This window comes from Phyllostomus hastatus, unplaced genomic scaffold (genome assembly GCF_019186645.2).
Source record: "Phyllostomus hastatus isolate PE091 unplaced genomic scaffold, TTU_PhHast_1.1 phas_contig_1, whole genome shotgun sequence".
In the NCBI taxonomy this organism is placed as follows: domain Eukaryota; kingdom Metazoa; phylum Chordata; class Mammalia; order Chiroptera; family Phyllostomidae; genus Phyllostomus; species Phyllostomus hastatus.
In genome coordinates, this window is record NW_025333498.1 from 11,427,708 (window position 1) to 11,452,079 (window position 24,372).

The 24,372-nt window shown below is 37.0% G+C and overlaps 1 protein-coding gene across 5 annotated transcripts in view; it reads right to left on the reverse strand.

Annotated features, from left to right (window-relative positions):
• Window positions 1-23,864, reverse strand: part of UBE2E3 (ubiquitin conjugating enzyme E2 E3) — an 89,564-nt gene extending 65,700 nt beyond the window's left edge. The window contains exons 1-3 of one of the 5 annotated variants that reach the window (XM_045852488.1): window positions 23,654-23,864; window positions 21,949-22,167; window positions 20,104-20,154 (exon numbers count right to left, since the gene is read on the reverse strand). In XM_045852488.1, coding sequence (XP_045708444.1) covers window positions 20,104-20,154; window positions 21,949-22,142 — 245 coding nt within the window. In that variant the 5' untranslated portion in view covers window positions 22,143-22,167; window positions 23,654-23,864. The other 4 variants (XM_045852352.1, XM_045852577.1, XM_045852663.1 and 1 more) reach the window with 4 other exon arrangements.
• Window positions 23,865-24,372: the final 508 nt, after the last annotated feature.

Genomic DNA, 24,372 nt, shown 5'->3' on the forward strand with positions numbered 1-24,372 from the left:
ATTAAGTATCTAGTGCCACTTTGTAAGTATATATACACTTAATATGTTAAAATATGTTAAGTGTGTATATACACCAGATTTCAAAGATACTTACCAAAAAAAAATCGCTCAGTATAATTTTATGTTGTTTACATGTTAAAATAATAAACTTAGATAACTGAGTTAATAAAATCTATTAAAATTAATTTCACATTTCTTTTTAACTTTCAATATGGCTACTAAATAAACATTAATATGAAACAGATCATACTGTATTCTGGACTATAAGACGCACCCCCCTTCCCTCCCCAAATTTGGGGGGAGTGCATCTTATAGTCCGAATGTAGTTTACCTGGCTCACTGTGCGGGGGCGGGAAGGGTGACAGTGGCCTATGTTATTAAATATTTGACCACATTCTTTGCTTCAAAATTTTCCCCCCTATTTTCCTCCTCTAAAACCTAGGTGTGTTTTATGGTTCAGTGTCTTATAGTCCTAAAAATACAGTAATTAAAAGTAGATTAGAAGACATGTACTAGTGCTATTATCATGCGGCCAACATCTGATACACATTTTTATTAAAACAGCAACCATTAAAAAACATCCATTCCAAGAGGTGGTTAGTAGGCCAACCACAAAGCCAACCTAATTCCTAGAATTTCACTGGCCAGCTTGGTATAAAAGGCTCCATATACTTTCAGCTAACACCAACTTGGCTTCTAGGATACTGTGCTGCCTGTTGCTTGTGATAATCAAGCCCTCAAATGCCCATGTGCAACAACTAGAAAAGTACAACCTTCTTGTAAACTTCTATTACTAAAACACAAAAACATGGACAAACATCACATTTTTATTACCAAATATTTAATAGTGACAAAAGTAGTACCTTATTAAAGGATTAAAAACTAAAATTGTAAAATCTCATCCATATTTGAAAATAATATATTATCAGATTTCAAAGGTGAACGAACTGCATCCAGACCCTTTTCCCCAGGCCCATCCATTTGTCAACTACTTCTTCAAGTTTCTAACCAACACAACTCAAGTTACAGACTAATTTGTTACTTCTAAATCCCAACTCCTCTTTCAATAACCTACAGAGATCTCCTAGTCCCTCTACATGTCAGGGCCCTGACCTTGAGTTTTGAGAGGTCTGATGCCACTTCAGGCCTAATCTCTAGTTTTTTTTCTACCCATTCCTTCCATTGTGCTTTAGCAAGCCTACTTATCCAGTGCTCCATTAACCTACCCCTTCTCCAAGTCATCTCTTTTGTTGTATTTCCACTTTTGTTCCCCTACACATTCATAATGGAGAAGAGGACTTCCAGGACTCAAGGCAAAACAATTTTATTTTCCCCAGCTATTTAAGAAGCTCTTTAAATCCTACTTTCAACACACAAGCTCTCAACTTTCTAGATGGAAACTATAGTTACGCCCCTCCCACCTATCATTCCTGAGTAAGTGATGTATTTTATCTTGTTTCTTCAAACTATAATTTACATTAAATGTAACAATTCATTTATAAAACCCTAGAGCTTGGAAGTAACTTTTCAGTTCCCTAAACCTCCTGAAATATTATGATGAAGTATTTTTCTTAAGAGTCAGTTCAAGCTTTCATATGTTTTTAAAACAGTCCAAGTAGTGCAACTCCTCTAATGTCATTTCTAATTTCTGCCTTTAAAAGTTTGTGTGAATTCATATCCTTCATCCAATCATTATGAATCTTGACAGATCACTGATATGAGTTAACTCTTTATGAATAATATATACCCTTTATAATGCTCATGCAAACATTTTTTGTGCTTAAAAATTTTGTTCCTTTTCATAGCACTTACTTTACATATTGGAATTTCAATCATCTTTATGATTTTGCTTATGGATTTAAAATTCATCTTCAGGGTCCAATCATGGACACCACACTCTACAACTCCAAAGGGTGCCATTCAAAGGGTATCCTGTGTTTAATGCATCATATTGTGCAGCGTGACACCCCATGGAGTTGCACGGTGTTGATGTTCTGCACTACCAACAATACATATGCCCAGTTTTCAAAGTTTTCCAACAGTTTGACTTTTTACAATACATATTTAAGATTTTCATTCATCTGAAGCTATAAAAATTGTGATCAATTTTTAAAATCACTATTCATTTATCCCAATACCACTTAACAAATAATCTTAATTCCAGTTTTAGAAAGTTGCTTTACCTGCTTATTTTTTTAAGGTTTAATATATCGAGTCTCAAGCTGAGCCTCTATTCAATAAAACTTTTTTAAAAACTGGGCTAAATTACTGATAATGAAAAAGGCAAAACATGGTTGCTAAATATAAAAATCTTAGTCTTTACCAGAGAAATAATCAATCACATATTGTATAATTTTTTAAATTCTGTCCTACTCATCATTGCTATTGGGCTGGACAAAAACTCCATAAAGTTTTTTCCATAAAAGACACATTTCTCATTTTCACCAACAACTTTATTGACTTGGAAATTCTGAGTGTGTCAGCTATTTCCCACTATGGGCTTCTAGTGAACAGAGGCCAGGGGTGCTGTTAAACATCTTTCAATGCATAGGACAGCCTCACAGCAAAGAACTATTTGGACAAAATGTCAATAGTACCAAGAAACTTCACAAACCACTTTTGACATGTTCAATCAGCCACAGAACATTGTCCATACACTGCACAAATCTTTTTTTTTTGCGTTTTTACCTTTCTTGAAATAATAAAGAATATACCAAAAATGTCACATATTTTCTTCCATTTTCAATATTGAAATGGCTGCACAAAAGTTCACCAGTTTTGGTTGTTGTTGTTTTTTAACACACGCTGATATGACAGCTGTCACAATACAATCTAAGAAAACTGTTTCAGCCCTGGCTGGTGTGGCTCAAGTGCTGGTCTGCAAACTGAATGGTTCCCAGATCAATTCCCAGCCAGGGCACATACCTGGGTTGCAGGCCAGGTCCCCAGTTGGGGGCATGCAAGAGGCAATTGATTGATAAATCTCTCACACATTGATGTTTCTTTCTCTCTCTCTCTAAAAATAAATAAATAAAAATCTTTTTAAAAAGTTTCAAATGATGTTAAAGACAGCTAGGCACTACTAGAGCCATCGTACGGGAAAAAAGTTAATGGACTTTTTGGTCAACCCAGTATTTGTGGACTAAAACTATTCTTTTAATATTTGTATTAGAATTAATGCTAATACCTTGTTTTTCAAGGTGTTCTTTCAAAAGCCTATTTACTTTTCCACATAACAAGAGCTTTTACCATTACGTGTGACATACACCATGTTTGTAGTATCTAATCCACTAAAAATAGATTAAACAGGATTACTGTCTGCATTTCTGAGAGAAGAGAGTTAAATAACTTGCTCAAAATTTGTCCATTTGTGGAACTGGGACTTGAATTTGTATTTGTCTAATTCCAAAGCCCTTTATCTGAGTGAGCTGGCCTTCCTGGATGTACAGAAAAAACAATTTTTTGGTGAAGAATTGCTCTGTCTCTGCCTTCACAATATGTATACCTTTTCTTTTTCAAATTTACATTATAGTCACAATTATTACATAACTACAATGGGGGCATCCTTGACTTTTCTTTCTCCCCTCTGTTCACAAGTATTTTCAATGATCACAATGTTGACTTTTGTTAAAGGAAAGCCCATTTTATTATGTTAAAGAAGAAATCTTCTCTACTTCAATGTTTAAAATGAGAGTCAGTTTAAATATACCAAATGAGCCCTGACTGGTGTGGCACAGTGGACTGAGTGCCAGCCTGTGAACCAAAGGGTCTCCAGTTCTATTCCCAGTCAGGGCACATGCCTGGGTTGCAGACAAAATCCCAAGCGGGGTACACTAGAGAGGCAACCACACATTGGTGTTTCTCTCCCTATTGTTCTCCCTCCCTTCCCCTCTCTCTAAAAACAAATAAATAAAATCTTTAAATACACACACACACACACACACACACACACACACACACACACAATGCAAATCCAAACCACAATGAGATTTCACTTCACACCCACTAGGATGGCTATAATTTTTTTTTTAAGGTAGAAACTAAGTATGGCAAGCATGTGGAGAAACTGAAACTGTCATATACTGTTCATGGCAGAGTAAAATGGACAGTTGGGGGGTTTTTCAAAAACTTAAACAGAGAACTACCATATGAAACAGCAGTTCCACTCCTAGGGATATACATGTATCTCAAAGACCTAAAAAAAGGTATGTAAACAAATGTTAGTACACAAATGTTCAGAGTGTCACTATTCATGGTGGCCAAAAGGTAAAAACAACCAAAAAGTCAGTAACTAATGAATGAATAAAATACATTAAGTGCTTTTATTTCACATTGTATATTTCTTGAAAGACTCAATACTTTTTCTGCTTTAGCCTATTACTGTAGTCAGAGGACTAGGACTGAAACTCTTCACAAGCCTGTGAATAACTCCCTTTGTTGAGAGATATTATTCTCTTTTACTAAATTAATTCTACTTGTTTTTACAATTTTAATACTCCAGTTCATCGATGAGATTAGACAATTGTCATTTTGGTAGTAATGGTTATCACGCTTGGGGATTTAGATGGCATGTGCCTCAAAACATGTTTAAGGCAGAATAAAAAATAACATGGGAAATACCTGCCCCTTAAAAACAACTTATCTATAAATCTACAAATAGAAGTATTTAGCAAAAGTATAACTTTCTAAAGTTATTTTATAAACTAATTTATATGTTCAAATGAATAATCCTCTGTTGATTATCTGAAGAGAGAGCTGTTAGGCTTTTTTTTTTTTATTTTCTTGTTTTTATCAATAAAAACAGTGAGATTTAGGAATATCTCTGGTGTTTTTAGCTCCTGCCATCACCCTCCAAAGTTGTAACTTAAGTTCTGACTTACTTCTAGTTTCAGCTATTTGCACTACAATTTCAAACCCTGATTAACTCAGCTGTGCACACATGCATACACATGGCCTTAATGTTTAGTCAACTCCTCCCACACACTTTCACCAACACTTTTCCATTGTGACAGGCAATCAAAGTAGGGAATGCTTAAGAAATAGTGGACCATTACATCAAGGAAGAAACATGATCTTAACTGTTGTTCTTTAGCTTTATAGAGAAAAACGGTATTTCATTACCTTCCCTGTCCCTTCCCCACTCTCCACAGCCCAAAGCCTCAGAGTATTATTTCTCAAAAAAATGACTGAAAGACTGCTAGTACCTGAATCCTAAGAGACATGCTTCATAAAATGGAGTCTCAGGCCACCCTTGGACTAAACTGGAATCTCTGCTTTGGAAAATTGTTGATCACAAGAATTTCTTGATTCACCAAGCCCAATCAATCTGCTCACATATAGCATCACATAAGGTGACCCTATAATTTATCATAAAAACCAGGGCATCTCTGAAAGTGAAAGAAAATGCTATTAATAATTAGACCAAGACAACAGATACAGACTAGGATGTACCGTCAAAACAGGGTTCCTGCAGTACTCCACACTTTGAGAATTTGGTTAACTTTAGAATTACTTTCAATTAATAAATTCATTAAGATTACTCTAAAATTTGGTGCAAAAGCATTATACTAAGAGCTGAAAATATAAAGAAATATAAAATCTGTATCCAGTCCTGGTGCCTAGGCCAACTGGAAGAAGCACATGACAAGAGGTGATAAGTAGCAGAAATACGCAATACGTTAAGTCTCTCAAAAGAGAGATCCAAATTTTGAAATGGGCCTTAAAGGAGCCACTACTATTGGAGGATGACAGCTATTTTAGGTAATAAGAGAAGGTAAACAAACAGAGCCTAGGAAACCCATGTTATGCCCAGGGCAGTGGGAAACAAATCACTTTTGCTAGAGCACAGGACTTTTATACATAATGGAAGATAAAAATAAGGATAAGTTAGAAGCCAGATGCAGAAAATTTTGATGGACAACCACTGAGATTTCTGAGGGAATGCCATAATAAAAAACCAGAGTTTGCAAATCAGCGTGAGTGCCCAGGGGAGATAAAAAGGGATACAAAATACAAGAGTGAAAAAAGAATAGATATCACAAGGAGGAGGAAACAATAAATACTAAAGAACAGCAAAGAGGAGACAGTACAGATTTCAGAAATGGCAAAAAAGAAGTTGAAAATAGAGAGACATAAGGTGGGCACCTAAAACAAAAAAGAAATTAAAATAAGTCATGAAGAAAATACTGATGGCTAGAATATCAAATGGCATTATTGAAATAAAATAAAAGAGAAAACGCCACGTTAAAAAGAAAAGAAAAAATACAAGACAGAAAAGTAGAAAAGTGGCTAGCTACATACTAGGTTGGCCATAAAGTTAGTTTGGGTTTTCCCCCTAAGATGGTTCTAATAGCCCTTAGTCTTCTTTAACTTCATTAGAAACAACTTTGTCAAATTGTATTGTGACACCTGTCATGTCAACATTCATTATTTAAAAAACATCAAAATTATTGAATTTTGTATAGCCATTTTAATACTGAAGATGGAAGACATTAAGTGAGATGTTTGGCATATTATGCTTTGTTATCTTAAGAAGGGTAAAAATGCAACTGAAATGCGAAAAAAGATTTGTGCAGTGTATAGAGAAGGTGCTGTGACTGACTGAAGGTGTCAAAAGTGGTTTGTGAAGTTTCCTGCTGGAGATTTCTCGCTAGACGGATGTTCCACATTGTTAGATCAGTTGAAGTTGACAGCAATCAAATCAAGACATTAACTGAGAACAAAGAACATTATACCATAAACAGGAGATAGCTGACATACTCAAAATATCCAAATCAATAAAGTTATTGGTGAAAATGAAAAAAAAAATGTATCTTTTACAGAAAAACTAAATGGACTTTTTGGCCAACCCAATATATGAGTCAATAAACTAAAGAAAAACAGGAAGCCAGATAGGGGATAAGAAGAGAAAAGAGGGTAGAATTAAATGGGCTTTAATAATAAATCTCTCAGATACAGGCAGAGGTTAACAATTAGAGACTAGGGGCAAAAAAAAAGAAAAAGTTCAGTTTGAGGCAATGGGCTAGCAGAAAATTCCTGTTAGGAACACAGGTTTTCCTGTAAATAAAATTAAATTCACTAATAATGAAATGATCAAAGGAATATACAAAGATACAGTTCATATTTAGTATGAGATTTCAGAGTTTGAAAGAGATGTAAAGAGTTTAACTGATAAAATACCACTTTTTGCATAGAAGACAACTGCATATGCAGTAAAATCACACATATTTGGTCATGATAGACTTTACCTAAGAAATCTATGACAATTATACATTACTTGAAGCAACAATACACAAAACATTTTAATTACAACATTATGACTTGCTCTCATAACAAATGGAATCTAGACCAGTAATTTGCAACTTAAGGGGATAACCCTTCCTCCCTCAAGACATTTGGAACTGAGAGAAAGAGGGTGATTTCTGGCAACCACTTATACTGGGAGTGGCCCTATTAGCACTTAGTCAGCAAAGTCCAAGGATGCTTAATGTTTTCAAGGCAAAGCACAACCCATCCCAAAACACCAAGAAAAGCCCTGATGAGAAACAGTGTAAGGAGTCAAAAAGGTGACTTTGCCGTGTGTGTGTGTGTGTGTGTGTGTGTGTGTGTGTGTGTGTTTTGCCTTGTATATTTAGATAACAATAAGGTTAATTTTTAAACTCAATTCTTGTGCTAAATTAATTTGACTATAATAAAGTTCTTTGCATTACACATTGATCTATTTCAATTCAGAACTTAAAAACAGAACTATAGTTCTAATAAAGATATTTCAGTTATTCTAATGCTAAGACATTAATTAGCCCTAGACAAATGATGAAGAGGTGGCCAGGAAAATGTCATTTTTAAAAAAACAGTAGCTTCAATAACTATTCAATTTTCAAAATAATACCTAGGGCCCTGGCTGGTGTAGCTCAGTAGATTGAGTGCGGGCTGCGAACCAGGCATTGCAGGTTTGATTCCCAGTCAGGGCACATGTCTGGGTTGCAGGCCACGGCCCCCAGCAACTGCACATTGATGTTTCTCTCTCTCTCCCTCCCTCCCTCCCTCCTTTTCCTCTCTAAAAATAAATAAATAAAATCTTTAAAAAAATAATAATACCTAGGGCAAACATTAAGTTGAATACATGCATTTGCATTAGTTCACCACCAAATCTGACCATGCAATGTTTATACATCTAAACTTTCCTAAGTAAGGCAAAAGTAATTTAAGTTTTCTTAAAATTAAAGTCTGTGAGGATTATAATGGCAATACACTAAATTACTGCAGTAGATTGAAACATAGCAAATATGAGTTCACTATGATTCTGAAAAGGATACTACGAAACCAATTTATAATTCTGAAAAATAATTAAAAATAAAATTGGTAAACAAGGGAAAAAATTAAGCACTTATGCTGCCTTCACTATGTAACTTACCCAACTGAGTAACCAAATATGTTAAGTTTCTCTTTAGAGCTATATTCTAATGGCTGCCAAAATCACAAAGACAGTAAGATCTTATATGTCCCCTGATAGAAAAACACACTATCACCTTTAAAACAGTTTTGTCAAAAATAATAGCACTGGCCAGTGTGGCTCAGGTGGTTGGGCGTCGTGGCAGAAAGCAAAGGGTTGCTGGTTCAATATCCAGTCAGGGCACATGCCTAGGGTGCACAGGTTCAGCCCCAGGTTGGGGCGTGTAAAAGAGGAAACCAATCAATGATTCTCTCTCACATCGATGTTCCTCTCCCTCTTTCTCCTTCCCTTCCCCTCTCTCTAAAAATAAACAAGTAAAATCTTTAAAAATAATATCACACCTAAATTTGACCAAGCCTCCTGATATAACTGCCAAATTTATAGGAAACACTGAACATAAAGGAAGATATTAAACTATGCTATACGAATGCAATAAGCAAAATCCAGGCTGAGAAACTCAGCCCTATTTCATCATTAAATAAATTGCAAAATTGGAAATAAAAATAAACAGGGAACTTACAGATTAGAAGAGATATAAAAGAAATATCAACCAATCACAGTGCATCTACTTTATTTGGAAACTGATTCAAGTTAAGTTGAGGTAGGGAGGAATTGTCTAGGACATTCATGAAACACTTGTAAATATGAACAATGACCGAGGAATTTCGATAAAATTTTTAGATGTGTTAATGACATCATGGTTAAAAGGAGTACTCATCTTTTCAAAACGCACGCTGAAATACCTGTTTTTAAAAATGCAGATGAAATGATGTCTGAGATCTGCTTCTTTATAATATGGAGGGTGAAATGGAGGGGGTAACTGACAAACAGGATGAATGGTTGAGGGTTGGTAACTTTCAAATTGGGTGAAGGCTACATGGTGATTCATCATACATGTCTGTTTACTTTTGTATGTGTTTCAATTTCTCCATTAATAAAAAGTTAGTTTTCAAAAATTAAGAAACCTCAGCAGGAGGGAAAGTGATCATTGGCAACATATTTACTTTAGGGTTAAAAAAGAAGAAAATGAATACTTGGCACAGCCCTCTAATGGATATGGGGATATTAAGCATCTGAGAGTCTGTAACAGAAACGTCTTTTAAATTTTTAAACAAACCTTGGTGTAAAGGAAATCTGAAGGTATACTAGTTAAAACTGTCACTGAATTCTACTTAGATCACATGCATATAAATTTGTGTTTGAACCCTTGGAAATGCCAGATTTTGCCTCATTAATACAGCAGGTAAATTTACTACAAGCATATATATCACAAATCCAACAAACACTCTTAGAAACAAGTGTGAAACAAAAACAAAACCATGAAGGCAAGGCCTTATGGTGCCCTCTATATTTTGTTGTTGCTTCTGTTTAAATTGAGAAGACTACAGAAAGCAATAGGAAGCTATAAAAAACATGTAGTCACAATCTTCTATGATCGATTCTCTAAGGGGACTCAGAATAAATGGATTCTTGACCTACTAAAATTTAATGTGAAAAAATGATCCATTTGTAAAGGACCTATAAGCTTGTAAATGGCAAAACGAACTACAAATAACCACCCTCAGAAAGGGAATGAATGGTGTTTATAAAAAGTGAGACGCATGGATGTAACGGGAGGATCATCATGATGATTTATAAGTAAAGGAAAATAAAAAGGTAACAAAATTCATGTTTCCCTAGGCCTTTCATTCACACCAAAACATGTGGAGCTATACTCCCAAAAGTAATTTCAGACTAGAGATGTCTTTATTTCTCCCCAGACAAGCTGTAAGTTAAACAGAATGACAAAGTGTATTTGCTCTGGGACAGTGAAGCAGCAAAGAAACTTTGGAATGGCATAAATGATTCAAATCCCTCCAAAACAGGCAAACTAAACCTTAGACAATGAATGAACACAGCACTATTGCATTCCTTTCAAAGTCTTGCCTGTTGCAAATAACCAAAGAATTAAAACAATTATTATGTACACCAAGGACCAAATTGAGGTAACTGAGATTTTTTTTTTTTTTTTGATCCTCACCAGAGCATATACTTACTGATTTTAGGGAGAGTGAGAGGGAGACAGGAGGAGGGGGAGGGACAGAGAGAGAAACATTGATCAGTTGCTTCCCATATGCACCTGACCAGCAATCGAACTTACACCCTACATAGGTGCCCTGACCAGAGATCAAATAGGCAACCTTTTGGTGTACTGGACGACGCTCCATCAATTAAGCCACCCAGTTAGGGCAGAACTGGGATATTAATTATATAGAGAAATGAATGGAGGAAGAGAAGTATCAGTGTGGGTTTGCCTCTGCATGCCCCTAACTGTGGACCTGGCCCACAACTCAGGCATGTGCCCTGACCAGGAATCAAACTGGTGACCTTTCAGTTTGCCAAACACATGCTCAACCCACTGAGCACCACCACCAGTCAGAGCAAGACTGGGATTTTTAAAAATTTAAGTGATCCTAGAAATTTGACCCTATGGCCATTATCCTTAAAGTTAATCACTTTCCACTGGTCATCCAAAACAGGCACTAAAACCAAGCTCATGCTGTTTACCTATACATCCTTACAAAACCAATGAAATGTTAATGGAGAAAAATCTCCAAGTTTTAGAATTTAACTTTCTATTGCATTTAAACAAGATACAAGGCACAGAGTGATTTGTAAAACTCATTTCATCAATCTAAAATAAACCATACGAACCTATCAGTTCACCTAGAAAAACATCTGATAAGTGAACCAGCACCTCTTTCCAAGGGACTCTCAAGAAAAAAAGCAAATCCCCATATTAATAACTATGAATAATCTTTGTACAAATTCACAGTATAGGAAAAACACTATTTAAGTAAACTATGAACCTATATAAAACAAGACAAAATTAGGAGGAATCTAATATAAAGCCAAATTTCTGTAAAAAATCACATCTGGTACTAGTATTAAAAAATAAGTAAGTGTACACGTTGCTAAGATATCAGCATTAAAATTCTCACAAAATCCTATGTGAGTGGCAGGCTTTTCTCCATGAAGCTAAAAATTCTTATCTGCAGAGATTTTTTTCCCACTTCAAAGCAATTCATAAACATAGACTGCTTCAAAATACCCCACTGAGGAAAGTAGAGGTAAATTTAAAGTTACTCCTTGGCCCACAGGAAAGCCATATGCAAAGAACTACAGACAGAGAACAAAGATTTGCCTTTTCCATTATGATCATACTCAATCCCTTATCCTCTTCCTTACAAGGTAAGAGAATAGGGCAAGAAAGCTGGCAAGTTGGGGAATGAGGCCTGAAAAGCAAATGCTTCTAAATACTTTTTTTTTTTAAAGAAGAGAGCCTAGTACCCCCAAGCCAAAGAAGAAAACTCACTTTTCTCCAAGTCACCATACTTACCATGTTCTAAAAACCCTACCAAAACAGTATTCTGGATCCTTCAAGAGACTAAAGCAAACAAATGAGGTGTTTATTTACACTAAGCATGCACTGCTGGACCCATAATCAACTCTGAATCCTTTTACCAAATTTCTCAAGCAGCATTGTACAGAAGCCAGAAGTGCTTACATTCATGTCAAAGACTAGAGTTTTGCCTGGGTCTGTTGTGTATATGAATTGTGTACATGACAACTGGCAATTTTCTCAACTCTCAGATTCAGTTCTCAAATCTTAACAAGAACAATACTTATTTCACAGGGTTGTTTGGGAAATTAAGATAGCTTATTAATAGGTACTATACTGTGGAATCCAGTAGTATCAGGCTGAGTACTCAATTACGTCCTCCTTCCACTTTTGCAGTGACAGTGAAAGTCGTCTGTTCATGGAAGTATATGTTTTTGTGCCAGAGAAACTTATTTCTCACTGAATCCCCATATGTTTCTCCTTGCTTTTCGGCCACCCTGCAGTTGGTCGAGGCCATGTGATTAATTCACGTCTTACTTCTAGACCAGAGCACTTAAAAGCTAGCACAAGACCCTCCAGCTCTCTTGCCTGGACATATGTTCCAAATGACTGAGCTGTACGCAAGCAGCAAAGATCTGAGTCAACACATGCAAGAACTACCCATAAGAGTTCCTGGACCTACAGTGGAATTCCTATGAGCAAGAGAAATAAAGCTCTATGTTTATATGTCATAAGCCTTCTAAGGTTGTTAATGCATCACAGTTAGCAAAACTTAGCATACCCTTTACAGACAAATTGCCTCAAATGCTGCAAGATAAAATGCATACATAAAAATGGCAAATAGTATGTCCAAGTATTAAAGGATATCTTTTCTGTATATCTAAAAAATGAAATGATCAAAAGACAATATTTGATAGTGAAGTAGAAAAGTAATTCAATATACACAGAATAACTTCAAAAGAAAATGATACTTACAGTTTCACCTTGCAGAGGAAAAAATCTAAAATCAAGAGTCTCAATATTTTTTCTAGTTAAGCATACAAATTATACAACAACAAAATGCAATGACCCAAAAACAACTAAGAAACTGAAAATAGCTATTAGAAAACAAGTAAAAGGAAAGCAGAGCAAGACTTTAAAATACCCTCACTATGATTAACACAACTGTAGTCATTTATCATTGTAATAGAAGTACTATAGGACCACAACTGCTTATGCATAATTCTGGAATCCCAAAATCTCTGGGGGGCGGGGGGGGAGGAAATCAAAGGTTTTTTAAAAAGTAAGTTTGGAGCAAAATAATTTGTCAGTAATAACAAACACGAACCAACTTAAAATATTCGTAGCCTCTATTTATCCCACTTAGTATGAATGCTCATACATTTTTCGTTTAGAAATGTGAATATGTTTGATTATGGAGTGCTGCCCCAGATCTCACTGAAGGCATTACATAAAATACAAAAAGCACAGCATATTCCCTTTCTAAAATCTGAAGATTTCTGCATTCTGAAATACATCTGACCCCAAAGGTTCAAAATAAAAAACTGTGAACTTATATATAACTATAATAGAAGCAAATAATTTTGTATTGTTTTAATGATGAAAATAAAACCCAAATAAAATGTAAAACTGAATTCTGATGATTTTCTAATGGTGCTTCTCCTTGATGATACTTCAACATCCCTAGGAGAATACAGACTCTACCAGCCTAAAGTTAGATCATGTGGGGTATAATTAACTATTAGAAGACATAAGAAATAAAAATACTGCTCTAAGTATTTCTGGCCTCAACAGACCAAAATTGTGCAGGTACTCCACAGAGCCACTTCTGTGAGTTCACATCAATAATATCACATACACATATCAGATAATACAATATAAACTATAGCACCGGAGCAGTGGAAGGTGAGGACGCCAGCTCCAAGGAAAGTGTAGAATATATTAAGCAAGCATCACTAGTAAGATAAGCTGTTCAAAAGCAAACTACACAAAAATCCAAGAAGCAATGTTAACAGGATAAATATCTACAGCAGGATTTCTCAACCTCAGCACAACCAATATTTCAATCCAAATAATTCTTTGAGGGTTTTGGGCGGGGGGTGGGGGGGGTGGGGGGGGTGGGTGGTGGGCAGTCCTAGGCACTCTAAGGTAATTTAGCAGCATCCCTGATTTCTACTTACTGAAGGGTCAGTAGCAGCCCCTTTTCTTTCCAAGTTATGAAAAGCAAAAAAGCAAAAAGAGGTCTCCCAATTGTGGAGGGGTTAGGGGTGGGGCAAATAGGGAGGCAAAAGTGGACCCCAGTTGAGAACCACTCATGCAGGGGCAAATCAAATAGTAAAAGTTTACAGATGTTTCTTCTAGATTGTACCAAAATGTTAATATACCTGTCAAAAACAGTGTAAGAAGAGGGAAAAAAAAATTTTCTATTTCTCTAGATCTACAAGTAGTTTTATGTTTTTAATCTCACTTTTGTAGGGAAGACCAGAATGGCAGATCAAGTTCTCCATTCTTATTCTTGCATTATAAGCAAGAATGACCTGTTGATTTTTTTCATAAGTAAACATATCCATTGGTTGTTCCATCAACTCATTCAAGGAGGGAATGAGGCACCCATTGCTTATCTACTGAAAGGAACAAAACAATATGAGAGTCTTGGATGTAGCTGCAAAGCAACGATATAATTTTTGAGAATGCGCACTGTTTCCACTCACTTTCTAATAATTATTTTCATTAAACTTAACAGATCCCTAATAAAAATGTGCTCTTTGGGGGTAGAAGAATAGTTTTAATCACATCATTCTTTTGGAAAAAGTTTTTAGTCACAACAGTATTGAGTCCTTCTGCAACACTGGCATGCATGTGCACATGAGGGAAATAATTAGGCTTACTGTAATTACTGTATCAATTTTCTGTTATTGAAAAAGGTAGCTAAGTATACATTTGAATATTAAAAATTACAATTATGAAAAAAAGTAAAAATATATGACAAATGTAACAGATTTTCTCCACTCCGAAGTCATTATTTCACCTGAAATTTCTATTCCTGTCAATCTGACAGATTTCAATTTATTAACAAATCATCACATGCAGAAAGCACTGTGTGAAGTCAAGAAATACAAAAATGTCCCAAGAGTCCTCCTTTCAAAGGAACATGATCTCTCTCTTGCAGAAAGTAGACCAACAAGTAAATAATTACAGTATGTAGCACTAATATAGTACATTCTGTATTCACAACTATGCTGAAGCAACTATTAGCTTCCTGAAAATATTTAAAACTATTAATAATGTCCAAGTGCCGAGAAAAATCCTCATGATTTCTGAGGTCTACACTGATGCCAAAATTTAATTAATTAATAATAAAATAATAGTAACTATCCATTGGTAGATGCCTACTATAGGGTGGGATGGAAAATAACTTCACTGAGAGTAATTCTGTATTTATCTGTTTTACAAATCAAGCTTCCAATTATAAGTTAATTTTCTGGAGTTGAAAATGGAAAGACTAAATGACTCATGAGACATAACTTGTTTTATAAAATACAGTGCATTTACATAGCACACACTAAAATAAGAATACCACCAATAATTAAATGTGTAAGTAAAAAGAAAAAGCAATCTGTATCTGTGGGAGGGTTTACAATCCGGTGGTACTGTACAAGCAAGCAACGAAGCTATATAGATATCACAATTTATTTTGATGAAGACCTGTCTTCATACACCAATTAGGAAAAGCTTCCAAATCTGTCCTTAGATCACAGACAAGGAAAGGATATTATGCTTAGGTAACTGGTAAACTAAATCAATTCAGAATCTATATTTTATATATACTGACATCATCTCATTCTTAGTAAAACTTCAAATTCTTATAGTGAAATATTTAAAAGGACAATCATCAACCTTATTTAAAAATTTTCCATTATAATTTCCTGGACAGTCAAAGCATTCTCTGAGCTAAGTATCATTACCCTTATGCATATTCCTTTAACGGGGACATACTATTTCTTCATCTTTGCCCAATATTCTTACATTTTCTTTTTTACTCAAGTTCCAAGCAACTGCTTTTACTAACATCAAATATATGTTCTCAATAAATGAGTGCCAAACTGATTAAAATGAAATTATCCCTAAGGTAGAAGGGATGTACAGGAGGAAAATACAAGCAAGAGAGGAGAAAAGCTGCAAAACTGTCTCCTACTATTTTTAATCATAAAAACCCGATTTACACTGCTACAAAACTAAAACCCGGTACTCACAAAGAAACTATACAGAGAGTATCATTTTATTCTACATTTTACAGCTAAGGAAACTGAAAGAGAACTATTCCATAACTTATCTAAGGTAACATAGCAGGCTAGTAAGTGCCAGACAGGGATATGAACCCAGACAGTCCAGCTGCCAGCACCAGTGCTTTTCAAGCCTTAATGTACATACAATCACCCGGGAATCCTGTTGAAATTCAAATTTGGATTCAGTACATCTGCAGTGAGAGCAGGCAAAATTCTACATTTCTAACAGTCTCACCTCTGATGCAGATGCTGCTTGTGTAAAGATTACTCTTTGAGGAACAGAGTTCTAGTCCATCCTAGAAAATGTTGAAAAGTGGTAACAATCCTCAAAAGGAGGTAGAGTTCATTCACAGACAGAGCTTATGACTAAATCAAGGCCAGCTTCTGATTTTGAACTTACTTGCCCCTTTTATTAATTATTTTTAAAATCAAGAAAATTAGCAAAATGTGCAAGTATTATAGTACCTGCTTTCAGGTTTTGCACTGTAAACACATTAATAGTATAACTTGATACTGTAACACCTCCTTCCAGTAAAACTTTCCCACATCCAAAAACAATTTACTAATGTCCCTGAATATCTCCTTAACACAGATTTAATCTGAATATATTTTAAAAACATCTTAAGAATGTGTATTTGTACTTTCTCATGTATGGAAAAGAATTAGAGGTTGAGTTAAAAATCCAGCATCTTTCTGTATTTTTGCTGCTTATACAAGTGGTAACTGAGAGGACAAGAACATACTTTGGGAAACAGGTAGAACATAAATGTCTGAACAGCACTTCATTCAAAAATTCTAGTCATTAACTTTCCCTAAAAACAGATAAGAAAATGCCCATAATACAATTTCTCTTCATTCTCATCAACTATTTATACCCTAATCTAGATTATAGTATATAAGAGAGTATAAATTGAAGCCACAAAATATCATGCCTACATTGAGGATGCTTTGGCCTAAGGCACTCCCATACCTAAAAACTGAAAATACCATATAAGATATAACATTTTATCAAACTTTTATACTATCAGCAAAAGAAATATCAATAGTATCAAAATATATTCAAACAAGCTCAAAAACACACACATAATTCAACAATTAAGTTCTAGGATCACCCTGGGTGAATACAGTATTAGACACGGCTATATAATAACTAAAAAAATATTTCATTAATTAGACATAGAAAGGAACTTAAATCTTAATCTAGTCTGAATAATTTTGGTTTTGCAGAGTTACCTTGTATTTCATTCAACTTTTTCCTAAATGTACACAGATAAACTTTCATTGCTTCCCTGAGGAACAATTAAACCTGTCACACACTTTGACAAGCTTAAAAAATCATATTCAAAACTTTAATGGAATTCTGATTAACTACACATGAAAGTCAAAAGAAATAGGTTTCATCAGTTTCAAGCAATATGAATTCATATATTCTAAAATTTATTAATATAGCACCCCATTTTTAATAACATAAGACAAATGAACTATATAATCACCATAAAGCTAAAATCTTCACTGATGCACCTGTGAATTACGAGAACACCAGAATCTGCAACATACCTGACATGAGTACAGGTACAATACAAACTTGGACTTCACTATCAAAAATCCTAAAATGCCTCTCCTAAACACTCAATATTCCAAATTCCTGCTCAAGGACAAGGACTAGGTATTCCACCCAAAAGAAAATGAAGACACTTACAATAAAACACACAAAAGTATCTGGATATTTTACACGTCAGGTATATGGAAGACGACTGTACTCAAACTAATTAAGAAACAATTTTCCCCCAGTTCCCTACTAAGACTCTTATTTTCTGTTTTTTTCCTTTAATCACTCAGTTACAAATAAATGCATAAATTAAAGAATTTAAGAACTGAAAGATGTCAACTGTTGCAGTTGACAGAAAACTTATGTTGTGACAAGGGAAAGCAAAGACAATATACTCCATGTTACTGTTCACAAGCCAGCCAGAGGTTTGCTATTTCACTAGTCTAATCATTAAGTTTGAAGCATTATTTCACAGACTGAAATTAAATCTGGTATACAAAGAGAAAAATAAAAACGAGCTAACTTTCTATCTTCTAGAAAGATTCTACTTCCTCTAAAATAATCCTCAGTGACCTTGTGGAACCATTCCCATGTTAAAATGAACAGCGTACTTCTTCAACTGCAAAGCTATGCTATTACTCTAAAGGCATTCAACACGTGTTTCCTGAACTCTAGCTTTATGCATGTGCAACAGTTTGGGCCATTTGCAGAAAATCAACAGAAACCTTTAATAATGTTTGACCTTACATGAAATTTTAAAACATTTAAGAGTTTTGAATTGATAGTTCTTTATACCTTTTGTAATAGGAAATATCAAAATACACTGTGCAAATGAGGATTCTTCAGAGAGCAAATTTAACTTAACCCCCCCCAACAAATGGCTACTGACTGACGTAACATTTAGAAGCCTGAAAATACTTCGATTTATTCTCCAGAGCAGTGCTGCTCAATACAAGTATAATCACAAGCCATATATGTAATTTTAAATTTTCTAATAACCACATTAAAATGGTAAAAAATAAAAGTGAAATTTATTTTAAACCATATTTTATATACCCAATATATCCAAAATATTTTCATTTCAACATGTTATTAAAAATATACACCAGTAAGATTATTCTACAGTCTTCATACTAAGTTTTCAAAATTTAATGTGTATTTCACATTTAGAACATACCTCATTTTGGACTAAGCTGAAGTAGATTAATAGCCCCCAGTCACTAGTGGCTACATCACTGGACAGCACAGCTTGTTAAGTAATACTTTCAGATATGACATTCCGCTATCTGTTTAGGATTAGTTTACATTCATGTTTCCTTTTGGAACTGAAACTGCTGATTATAAATATGAGCAAAACTGTTAATTCATTAGATAAATCGGAATCAGATCACCTTATCTGAGGATCGGTTAAGACGAAAAGAAAGAAGTAACTGGATTATACCCTGTCATATCTCAAACAGACTTCAGAGATAGGTCTCATCACATCAGGAGTGTACAGAACTTTGTAGCAAAAATACAGGTAAGACAAGAAAACATTTTCATATCGAACCACAGCACTGCCTTATTTCTAGCAACCACTCTCATTCTTGAGCACATATCTCTGTGCAAGTTATTTACAAGACTTTTTCTAAGTTTGACGAATTTTGGAAACCATAAAGACATTGTTGAGAAAGAGCACTACGTAAGATGAATTGAAAAGATGTTTCAAAGAAAAAATTATCAACCAGTTATTTTAATGCACCTTATACTAACCAACAACCTTAAATTATTCTACATGAATTCCACTGAAATGAATTCTTTCCACAAATTCCAATTCATTTTGTTTCTCATACATATATTTCAAGCACCTAAATTACTAAGAATGTCCCAAGTAATTAGGGCGTTTGATTAAAATGTAAATAATTCCAACATTGCATTCTCTAGAAAAGAACTAAAACCATTAGCTTAACACATAAAATTTGTCCTTAAGGCAAGTTACTGAATAAATCACACAGAAACAACGACAATACTCTTGGTGTACTGCATTTACATTTATAACACATTCAGTGACTTCTAAATTTGGAAGGTCAGTTCAGGTAGCACATAAGCAGTAACTTTAAAACTTAGAAAAATTTTACAAGTTTCTGCAATATACTTCTGAATAAACACACTCTACAGAAATATTACAACAGAACAAAAATTAGCACCATTCACACTAACCTCAGTAAAAAGCACAAAATCAGAACCTAAGTCCAAAATGTATAACACATGCTAAAAAGTATTCTTTCCTCCCAAATTTATTTAATTCACCATAGACACTGTTTGTTTAATCCATGTGCAAAGCTGAAAAGAAGCAAATGTAGCCTCTTCAGCAGCACACACATCCATGGACAATACATTGATCTGGATATTTTTCCCACAATTTGAATCTAAATTAACAAAATTTGTTTATTACCTGCAGTTAGGAGGAGGATCAAGGGTTATTTCAGCTAGCTCCTTCTGAATTCTGTTAGTGAAATGAGAACAGACAAAAAGGATTTGAGATAGTCTACAGAATAACCGGGGAATTACACTGCCCTCTACCACCATGCAGTTAAATGCAAGGCTGGCTTTGCCTTCAGTAATGCTAACATGGCTGCTTCCTCTTTGTTCTCAGAGGCATAACCCAAATCCCTTAACAGAAACTTTGCAGCTTTTTTTCTCACTTGCTACTGTAAATAAGTAAGACATTTACACCTGTTTTGAGAAATAGTCCTCCACTAGCACTCAGTAAAGGATGTAAAATCTATTTTAAAACACTTTTTACCAAAGAAATTCTCTTTTCAAGCTTATATGCAAATGAGACAAAAAGGGAGGAGGGAAAGCACTAGATTATTTGACAATGACTTCAAGTCACTTTTACCAAGGTAAGAATTAACAAGCTACTGTTCTGACACATTAATAGTTTTGATATTTTACCTGCAAAAAACAAGTTTAAAATGTACAAATGTCTTTACCAGTGGAAAAACTTCCAAAGGACTCTGGCATTATTTAACCATATCTGTTTTCCCTAATCTTAAGTACAACACTTAAATTTAATAAATTTGGGGAGAAAAAAGATAAGGAGACACATTATATAACTCTGAGTAAAGAGGGGGAAGCAGTTATTGATTTTATTCAAATTTAAAATGCTTCCAAAACTTAACATTTTAAAAATGTTCCTCAATAACATTACAACAAATTGACAAAGATTATAAATTATTGCAAAGACTACTGTTATTTAATAAAATATTCTCGTTATTAACACTTAATTACTGATACAAGATTAAAAATCCATAGAGAAATAAGAGTACTTCTGCATCACTACAAAATGCCAGTATTTGACCAGTTTTATATTTTCTTTTCCCTATGGCAGTGATCAATGATAATCAACAAAATGTCAACACTGACTAATACTGTAGGTACATCTGATGTATAATTACTACAATTCATGGATATTCCACTACTACCACTGATGGAGTCCCACTTGACAGCACATTATTTTCACCATCACAGATAATAAAAATCAACAGGAAACAAATGATCTTTCGAGTGTACCCAACAAAATACGTTTGTCCTGCTGTTGAGCATTAAAGTGTCAAGCATATTCACAAGTTTAAAAGGGAAAAAGCACAAGGACAAATTAAAGTTTCCAATCACCAAGAGCCACCTAAAATTATAAATGGCTACTTATCAGCTGTATTTGCTCTTACAGGAATTTGGAAGCGTAACCATAATTCAACTACAAAAAGTAATTATCTGGGATGCATGACTTAAAATACATGTTTAAAAAACTGAAAGCATATATGAATCAGTTTTTAAATCTGCTTTCAAATATAGCCAAGGCAGTGAATTTACAAATATCTAGCAAACATGATTGTTTCTGATCATTAGGTTTCATGAAGAGAGGCACTGCTGATATGTACAAGTGTCAATTTCAATGAATAGGAGTATGACTCATTAAAAGGAACACCCTCAATGTACCAACTAATTTAGGTTCACCAAATTTTCCTTGCACAACTCCTTAAACAATCTGTGAGAATATAAATCCAATCTTGACTCAAGGACACTCTTACTGAAGTTACCAAAGTACAGAATAAGTTTGCTTAAAAGTATAATTCTAGGAAGATGGCTTATATACATACCACCTGAAGAATGACAACTCATTCCAGTACAAACAAAACTGACCACGAAGTAAATTTTTTTGAACTACTGCTACAAAAGTGTCCAACCATTTGGAAGACAACCTGACAGTGTGCTTAATCCTTTTTTTACACATTACCTTTTAGCACTAGTGGATAATTTAGCAGTGGTTTTGCTAGAGAGTTTGGTGTTTTTCTTCTGCTGGGTGGCAGAAGGTTTTCTTTCTTCTTGTTCTTCAGGCTCTGGAGCGGCTGGGTCTCGCTGGTCTGCATCTGAACTACCACTGCTGGTGCTGGGGCTCTCATCATCGGACCTTTGCCTATCACTGGACATCTTGATGAAGTTATTACTTGGAAAACTTTTAAGAAAAGGGAAGAAGAAAGGAAATGTTAAGTCTAAGAAATAAGCCAATAGCACATTCTTCTCTTAACATTCACCTAAAATCGTATTTTAATGAAAACGCTTCAAAAGTGTTCACACTTATCACATGGTCCAGCAAGGTTAAAGAAGAGGTGGTGTGTCTCACAACGCCAGCGTTCAGGGATTGACCGAACTCAAGTTAGAAAACCCACTCACATTTTTTTCCAACCCTTGGACAATCTATCAATTGTCTACTTTCTCAGAAGGCATGAAACAGATTTGCCAGGGAACTTAGGCAACGAGCATTAATAACATATGACACACTGTAAATAACAAATCTCGCTGAAAAATGTTCAAAAGTCACTAATAACGTCTAAATATTTACACACTGACATTGGTCAAAGCTACCAAATTCCCCTTCCGAGAGGAAAACATACCCTGTTAATCGCCCATATGCTTATTTAAGGTGGCGATTCCTCCTCGATGCACGTAATCCTTTAAATACAACACTCAGAAATTTAAAAATCAACTAACAAGCTCCTCTAGCCGTTTCCACGGCCAGCAGCAAAGATTCATCCGGCCAAGACCGAGCTGCCACCCTGGGAAAAGCAGAATCCAAACTGCACCTTCTGCAAAGCTCCCAATGCCATCAAGGTTCCTCGCTCAATTTTTACATCACGGACCGACATTTTGTCAAAATAACGAAAAAAAAATATCAGAGGAAAAACAAACAAACAAACAAAGCCCCAAGTGCAACAAATTTCCGCACCCGCGGAGGCGAGCCACGGCCGGCGGCGGCGGCGGCCACTCAGCTCCGCGGCCCTTTGTGGGGAGGGCCGCGCGGGGGCCGCGGGCAGCGCTCGCCGCGCCGGGCGCCAAGTGATGCGAGCAGCCCAGCCGGCCCCGCCGCGGCTCGCGGACACCGGCGGCGCGGGCGCCCGGCGCGAACAAAGCTGCCCGCCCCCACCCCCTCCCCCACCCCCTCCCCCACCGCCGCCGCCCCGGCCGCCCCCCACGCGGCCCCCGGCCCCTCCGCCTTACCTCGGCCGCCCGCCCGGCCCGCTCACGCGCCGCTACGGTGTGGGGGAGGGAGAGAGAAAAAAACCCTTCCTTAAGGAAATGGAGGCAGCTGGGGGGGGGGAAAGGGGGGGGAGGGAAAAAAAGAAGCCGAGGAGGCTCTGGCCGGGGAGTGTGGAACATTGAAAGTCGGAGGGGGTTGTGCAGTGCCGGGCTCCGGCCGGAGGGTGGCGCCGCCCAGCGCCTTCGGAAAAAAATGGGGGGAGTGGGAGCTCGGCTGGGCGAAGGCGCGAGCTCCCGACGAGGCGGAAGGGACGCGGGAGACCCCCGCGCGCTGTGGCCTCCCGCCGCCGCCGCCGCCGCCGCCGCCGCCTGGCTCGGCTCCTCCCGGCCGCGCAGTCAGCAAGTTCCGAGGCGATGAGGGGGGAGGGGCGGGCGCGGCGGCGGTGCGCGTTCTCGCTGCTTGCCTGGCGGAGGGGCGCGCGCCGCCGGTTCTCGGCGGGCACGAGCTGTTCCCGCGCGCTCCCGCGCGCTCTCTCCGCGCCTCCCTTCACCCGGGGGGCGCACGCGTCCGCCCGCGCGCGGCCCGGACAAAGAGCGCGGCGGGGACCCGGCGGGCTGGCCCCTGCCACCCTTGGCCTCGGAGCCAGTGCCTGAGAGGGCGGGGGCGCGGGCGCCGTCTCGCGGGGCTGCTGTGCCGCGGGGTGGCTTCCGGCCTGAGCCCGCCTCCTCAGCGAGGCTGCCCATTGGACTACCTGCCCCGCAGGCTGGGGCCGCGTGCCTTTGGGGCGGGCTGACCGAGGTCATGCTTAGGACTGGCCATATCCCCTCAGTCTGTGCAGGGCTGGAGTGGACCCCAGAGCCCCACGACTGGACAAGGGCCCTGGGCACATGGTCGGGAGTCCCCAGCTGCCCTGCAAGACTGGAGACTAATAGATGTCTTTGAGGAGGCCAGGCACGCAGGTGGAGGAAAGCTGCCTTTTGCCCCTCATATGAGCTGAAGGAGCGAGATAGGGTCTTGGGCATTGAGGGAAGAAAAAGGGATTCTAGATTTTGGGATCTGTCAGTTTCTCTTTGGCCCTCAGCCTGCCAAAGAGGACAGTCCTTCCGATCCTTTGAAAACTTAAAATTCCAAAACCGTTTTTTAAATGTCCCGTGCAAGAATGTTTAAAGTGAAGGGAAGGAG